Source organism: Branchiostoma belcheri, unplaced genomic scaffold, assembly GCF_001625305.1.
Source record: "Branchiostoma belcheri isolate BF01 breed outbred unplaced genomic scaffold, Haploidv18h27 scaffold436, whole genome shotgun sequence".
NCBI classification, from domain to species: Eukaryota; Metazoa; Chordata; class Leptocardii; order Amphioxiformes; family Branchiostomatidae; genus Branchiostoma; species Branchiostoma belcheri.
The window spans coordinates 12989-20555 of NW_017804061.1; the positions used below are offsets into that span (position 1 = coordinate 12989).

Consider the following 7567-nt stretch of genomic DNA (forward strand, 5'->3'; position numbering starts at 1 on the left):
GTGAAGCTAATTTATCTGGAAGGTCGTTAACAAACAGGTTGAAAAGGAGTGGACTTAAGTTGCAACCTTGTCGCACGCCGCATGATGATTTAAAATATTCTGACAGGCCATTACCTGTTTTCACACAACATTCTATGTTACTGTACATTGATTGAATAATTTTGAAGAAGTTGCCACCTATACCTGATAACAAGATTTTATAGAATAAGCCATTTCTCCACACAGAATCAAATGCTTTTTTGAAGTCTACAAAGCATGTATATAGCTTTCCTCCGGGTATAGATAGCTGTTTATCAATAAGCGTTTTCAATACAAAGATATTATCACTGGTCCGAAAGTCTTTTTGAAATCCAGATTGAAAAGGGGACAGTATGTTATCATTTTCTAGAAGTTGCTGTAAACGATTGCTCAGAATTAGTGTAAATAGTTTTCCAATACAGCTAGAAATGGCAATTCCTCTATAATTTGAGGAGTTCGATAAATTACCACTTTTGTGGATAGGTACGAGAATACTTTGGCTCCATTGGTGTGGGAAGTTTCCAGAGTTCAAAACAATATTAAAGAGTTTCCTTAGTGGAGATATAAGTTGTGTACTGTTATATTTTAACATTTCATTTATGACGGCATTTGTTCTACACGCTTTGTTGCGTCTCGGTTTGCTCAATCCCTCTAAAATTTCTTCAAGTGAGATGTCAAAGTCTAGAGGTTTTTCCGTCGCGTTCTCTAACGTGCGTATAATGTTGTCTGTAATGTTGTCTGTCGGTTCATTATTGGAAGCATGTGTATCGGTAGTTTTGTTTGTCGTCTGGAAAAGCTCCGGGTTTACGTGTGAGACATGTCGGTGGAAATCTTTATCTGATTCATTACTTTCAATGAGATCGTTTAGATTTTTGAAATGTGTTCTCCACTCTTCGGGGCTAATATTTTCATCCACGTTCTGTTTATCACCTTCCTCGTGCACGTGCTTATGTATCTTCAATTCTCTCCAGAATTTTTGAGGGTTTTCTTTACTGAGCTTACTTAATTTGTGCCATTGCCTTTCTTTGTAAAGCTTCTTTTCTGTTTTGATTTTCTTCTTGTAAACCTTTAGATTGCAGAAGTATGAATGGCGTATATCTAATCTCCATGGGCATTTTGAGAACTGGGAAGCTAAGTTATTGATTTTGCGTTTCAAAGAGGTGCATTCTAAGGTATACCATGGTTTGCATTTCTTTTTCTTTTTCCTATTGTTTCTGGGAGTGATTTTTCGTAGGGATTTGTCGGCCACATCTGTGATTATACCGGCAAATTCCTTTACAGCACTGTTTACATTGCAGAACGATTTATCCATAAAATTTTGTATGTCATTTACTGTCAATGGATCTTGGAGAGTTTCTGAGAACTTCGCTTTTGAGTGATCATCCCAGATATACTTAGTTGGTAGAGGACGTGCTGGGGTTTGAATTTGTTTGATATACGGTGAATAATTTGCGAAAATTGAGCAAGTTAGCAAACAATGGTCTGAGAACACTGAAAGATCGTTCACTTTAAAATATTGGACTTTTGGAAGGAATTCAGTGCTAACAATGAAGTAGTCAACCACACTCGATCCGTTATACTTGTGACAGGTAAATTTACCGGATAGGTCTCCTGGGACCCGTCAATTTAGAATAACCATGTTGGCTGCTGAACAGAGATCAATTAGATTATTTCCATATTTATTTACCCCTTTGTCACAGCTCGACCTGGGAGGTATGTTTTCTAATAAGTCTATTTTGTCGTGATTCAGGCTGTCATCGTGAATGATTGTTTCTTGTAGGGACGCTGTTTTGGCGTTTAAATCACCCAGCAGCATTACATTTCCCTGGTTGGAAAATTTACATATGTCTTCTTGTAGTATATCAAATAGGGAGTTGTTTTTGTTTTCTAGGGACGACGAGTTTTCCGGAGAAAAGTACATACACCCGACAAATAGGTCCTGTTCTAGGCCGAAGAATGCCTTGTCTAACTTACACCAAAGAAAGTCCGGGTGTCTTGATGGCAATTTTGTAATACCTTTGGTAAATTTGTTTCTAAACATTATAACTACTCCGCCGGAATTTCGTTTGGCGGTCTTTTTGGCGTCTCTATCACTCCTAAAGTAACTAAAGGATTCTATACTACAATTATCCCCTGGTTTAAGCCAAGTCTCTTGGAGGCAAATAAAATCATAATTTTCTAAACTAGAAACAAACTCTACATCTAAACATTTCCTCCGAAGACCACCTTGAACGTTCCAAGAGCAGAATCTAAGTGCTACTCTTTGAGCAGACATTGTCGAGTCAAAACAGCGAATATGAGAAATTAAACAATAAGAGCGTGGTTGCATTGTGTGTCAAGTGAGTTGATACAGCTTAATCGAATGTTTCATATAAAATGTATCACACCTACAGGTACCTGTATGAATTATACTAATACAGACAGGGTTTATGGTTTATGGTTAATCATTTAGGCACTATTATGTTGTATACATAAAGAGATGAACACGTTACCTCAGTAACCTCTTCTTGTCCATTTACTGTTACTGTCAGTGACCGTCTCCTTCAAGTGTCCGTTCAATGACTAAGGAAGTCTTTCATCATGTTCATCAGCGTTTCTATTGCATGGCGCTTGTCCTGTGCCTCACTCCATCTCGACCCCTGCCGTTCGTTCCAGTGGGATCTTCGCTGAGGAGCTGGGGGTGACTGGTTCCACGGGAGCAACGGTGCCGGATTCCGATGGGCTTGTGAGAAGCGGCTCGGGGGAGCGTACCGGTCGGACTGCATGTAGGTCACGGTGTTTTCCCTCGATGTTTTCCTGAGTGGTCTGGTCTGCTGCCCGCTGCGGCTCGAGTGTTGTCTGCTCGTGTCGGTGACGGACTGCTCGTGATGGCGCAGCGTGCGCTTCACGTCAGCCACTAACAGACTCACGCCAGCGTCAGGGGTGATGTGGATCCTGTCTGGTTTGTACAGCGACCGTTCCTGTGACAACAGCCGATGCCTGATGTAGAATAGTCGGTCATCTTCCAGACATAGTTTCTCGACGTTATCGTTGTACATGGCAATGTTCTTGTTGAGTGTGGAATCCATATGCATCCCTCTTGGGAGGACTTGAGACATTGCTATTGTTGCATTTGGGAATGATTTTTTTTGTATTGTTGATCAATTTGCGAGTTTCCTCTGTACAAATCTTCACACTGTCTGATCGTGCTCTTGTGTTGTCCATGTCGTTTGAGCCGACATGAAAGATGACCAGCTCCGTCGTGTTGTCAGGGGACGAGTTGACGTTCTCAGAGGCTTTCCTTACTGTGCTGGACTTGACGATGCTCGAACTTTTGTTTTAAACATTCTGTTTGTATCAACGCCATTCCAAAGCAAGTCGGCAAATATTCTGATCTGTTTCTTCTCTTTCTGTGCTGGATAGGTTACCAAGGCCTGTGTGCCTGGGGTTGTCGTAGCCTGTGCGCCGGGGTTTGTCGGGCCCGTGTGCCGTGGGTCGGGGACTGTGCACAGGGGACTGCCTGGGCGCGTGAGTCGGGGCTGGAGGCTGCCGGGGGCTGCTTGCCGGGGTCTGTCGGAGCCTGTATGGCGGAGGTTGCCGGGTCCTGTATACCGGTGACTGCCTGGATCCGTGTGTCGGTGCTGGTGGGCGCTGGGGCCTGTGAACGGGAGGCTGACGGGGTCTGTTTGTCACGGGGGGCTTCCGGAGTCTTCATGCCGGACACAGCATCGCCCTGTTTGTCGGAGGTTGCTGATGTCTGTGTACATGTGTTGGGCGCATAGGTGTCGTTCTGAGCTGCTGAGCTTACGATTTCTGAATATAGCCGTTGAATTCTCCGTTCATCTCCCCGAGTAGCACATGCACATGTACACTTCGAAGAGAGTTTGTCTAATAAGTCTTTAGAGAATTCACGCTGGTGTTGGAGTTCGGTCATCAGATTTTCGATCTGCTTGGCCTGTTTCTCGATCTTCTTCGTTTTATTTTGGAGATTAGCTTGTAGATCGGCGACTTGCTGTCCCTGCTTATCCATCGCTACTTTGTTATTGAAGACTAGAGTTTTCAGTTCATTCAGTTCGTCCACCAAAGTAGTGTACAAAGTTTCGCTATTAGAATCAGCACTCTTTTCGGGGAGGGAGTTGTCGGCAAGAATATCGCGTCGCGATCGGTTTGTCTGTCGTTACTTCTCTTCTCTGCTTTTTCCGGTAGATTCTCTCATCTTTGTGAAGGGACTCAAGATGATATTTTCAAGACCTCCGAACACTTTGCGGATAAACGGAGATGTAACAGACTTTGGAGTAGTATATTCCGTTCTGTTTTCTTTCTCTGAAGTCAAGTCTGTGGCACCAAATTTAGTAGGCGTGGTCTGGTCGAGTTCAGTGTCAGACGCCATCATGGCGGACTTGCCATGGTCTGAGATGTCCTCTATTGTCTCTGGGTTGTTGTCTTTTGTTCCGACTTCATTCACTGTCAATTGATCAGCAGTTTGTCCGCCATCTTGATTCTGGGATGAGCTTGCTGGGTTATTAACCGTGACTTTCACTTTTGGGAAAATGTTCTCGGCGTACCATTTTGAACCCTTGCCGTGTACCAGGATTGTTCCCGACTTGTAGAAGTGAATGTTCACTACCTTGATGCTTTCTCCGGACTTTGCAGGATCTGTGATAATGAGCTGACAGTTCTTGTCGTTCCAGGTGAACTTGTATCCTGTTTGTTTTTCAAGCTCTTCGTCTAAGTAGGCTTTAGTGGCGTTTATCCACAAAGGAATGCGATCCGGTGAGGTGCGACACTTGAGGTTACATACCTTCGTTCTGTCACTGTCTGCGTAGTCTTCGGAAAGTACTTCGAACTCACGGATGTTCTTCGCTGGTGTATTCCACGGCTTGGTGGAGTTCCCGGATCTGCTCCTGTACTTCTTTGTTGTCACCGGCACGGATTCACTTTCTCCTCCGTCTTTTTCACGTTCAATGTTGAACTCAGAGATTAACTTCAAACTGAGTATATGAACCGAGTATTATAAACAATATAAGCTGTATAAGCACTCTATATAACACGAGCAACCGCTCTTGAAGTTCAATTACATACGGAGCACATACGACGCGCGTCCTCTCATGTCCGCCATCTTGGTTTTCTCATACATACAATATAATGCAATACAATACAGTATTTACAATACAATACAATGCAATGCAATACCATACCATAATATCCAATGCAATACAATACAATACAATACAGTACAATACAATGCAATACAATGCAATGTAATATCATACACTACAGTCATTAAACAACAGAAATAGCATTTTGATTAAAAACAATCCCGGCTTGACCTTAACAGCACCCCTTCCCTGTTTTGTGATTTGTTATATTTACAGGTTTGGCTAAGAATTGCTCGCTGCCCCCACGGCGCCGACCTTCGATTGACCTTCAAAAGCGACCTTCGATTGACTTTAAAAGCGTACTAAAGGACGTTGACTGCATCTCTTAGGCCTTATTGCCCCGTCAGCTCTTTGTAAGAAAATTAATATATGACAAAAAGGAATCAAATTTGTAACGTATTTCAGAATTCACTGTAAAGGTTTCCTGTACAAAAGCCTGTCTAAACGTATCTGCAAGCTATACTTGCAGTTTTTTTTTTTATTCCAACATATAATCACAAGACGTGGTGACGGCACACTCAAGTTTTTTTTCAACTCAATGCCGCAACCAGCATAGGGGACAATGCAATACTCATTTTCACCTGTGTGAAGTGAAAAAAGTCGTGTAAAGTGTCTTTTCCAAGGGCACAAGGTCGGTGGCATGCCATGACTCGAACCCGGGACCTCTTGGTTCCGAGTCGAGTACTCTGCCGCTACGCAACACGACCCCACGACCATATTTGCGAAGAGTTTCGTTTGGACCAGACAAAATTGTATATTCGCTGGTGATCAAGTTGTGTTTTTTTCAAACGGTGGTTTCTCAATGCTAACAGCTGCACACAAGTTTTTTGTGCGATAGCCATAGAGATATTCTCTTTGTACTTCTATCGTAAAGACATTATATCAAACGTACCTTGACAACAGCCCCGCCCTTCGGTGGAGTGGGTACCTCTTCCTCCGCTAGCTGGAAGGGCTTCCCGTACTCCACCAACCTCATGCTACGCCGCGCCATGTTGGGATCGACACCTCAGGCAGTCTGACTTTGTAGGCGACTGTGGTCTGTACCCACGTACCTCAGAACAAAACTTAGCAACCCAAGTTCACTCGTCACGTGATTTATGATAGGCTCCAGGCAGGCCTTACTTAGGCCACAGCAGGTAAATTCTATGCATGACCACCCCCCCCCCCCACAGACTCCAAATACTAATGCGAGCGGGCGAAAAAAAACAAGGCGGGCAAAAAAATACAAGGTTCCTACATTTTGACGCAATCATTGTACAAATGGTTTTTATTTTAGTGGTGACACCACATATCCAACGAAATCATCACATATCACTGGAAGTAAAAAAAAAATTAAAATCAGAGCCTTTTCTTGTCTCCTCTCTTTATAGTTATCTGCCATCCAGCCGGCATGGCAACAGACATCTTTGTCCATTTTCGGCATGTTGACCACTGTCAGAGGGCAACANCACAGACTCCAAATCTAATGCGAGCGGGCGAAAAAAACAAGGCGGGCAAAAAATACAAGGTTCCTACATTTTGACGCAATCATTGTACAAATGGTTTTTATTTTAGTGGTGACACCACATATCCACCGAAATCATCACATATCACTGGAAAGTAAAAAAAATTAAATCAGAGCCTTTTACTTGTCTCCTCTCTTTATAGTTATCTGCCATCCAGCCGGCATGGCAACAGACATCTTTGTCCATTTTCGGCATGTTGACCACTGTCAGAGGGCAACAACATTTCTTGTTTTTTTTCCCAAAAATCAGGCGAAATTTAATGTGCCCGCGCTGATGTCATCCATAAAAATTACTTTCCGTGGCCTTACCGGAACTTCTGACGACGTTTTGGATTCATGCCGCCATATTGTTGTTGTGGTGGTTCGGCATAATAACTTGTTTTCAGTGTCTCGGTGTTTTCAACACGTTTTAATTTCTTTCTATGCTTTTTGTAATGAAACATTGATAATTTCAGTGGATGTTTTTAAGCTGGTTTCTTCGAGGCTATTTGTTAATAAGGTACACGTCTGCGCAGTAGTACCAGACTAAAAATAGTCGTCTAGTTGTCTGGTAGACTGTTTCTGCATGCAAACTTGGGTTAATGATACTGTGTGTTTCTAAGCCGCAATAACACTGCGTTAGGAATGCACATGTTTTCTTTTGCGATACTCTTATATACAGTTCATATTCTAGTGGCTTTCATATAGCTCACTTTTTTTGTTTTTTTTTAATTGCACAGATGATATTGTCTTTGACTATATAGGGATTTTTCTTATCAAAACTGGATTGCATTTTTGCACCACTCTCTGTTGTACAATTCACAAGCCTAAGGAAAGCACTAATGTCGTATGCATCCGAAAACAAAATTAGCTGTAGCCATCATGCTTAGTGATCTAATAATTATTTTGAAATAAGATCGGAGAGAAT

At 42.5% G+C, this 7567-nt stretch overlaps 2 protein-coding genes across 2 annotated transcripts; both read right to left on the minus strand.

The window, feature by feature from the left end:
* Nucleotides 1–260: 260 nt before the first annotated feature.
* On the minus strand, nucleotides 261–3546 carry LOC109478393. Its single transcript, XM_019779922.1, has one exon. It carries the CDS (start codon nucleotides 3114–3116, stop codon nucleotides 2574–2576), a length of 543 nt encoding a protein of 180 aa, XP_019635481.1. The 5' UTR covers nucleotides 3117–3546; the 3' UTR covers nucleotides 261–2573.
* Nucleotides 3547–3774: 228 nt separating this feature from the next.
* On the minus strand, nucleotides 3775–6147 carry LOC109478391. Its single transcript, XM_019779920.1, has 2 exons — nucleotides 6049–6147; nucleotides 3775–5008 (listed from the first exon to the last, which is right to left on the minus strand). The coding sequence occupies exons 1-2, from the start codon at nucleotides 6145–6147 to the stop codon at nucleotides 4175–4177; spliced, it is 933 nt and encodes a 310-aa protein (XP_019635479.1). The 3' UTR covers nucleotides 3775–4174.
* Between the last annotated feature and the right edge of the window lie 1420 nt (nucleotides 6148–7567).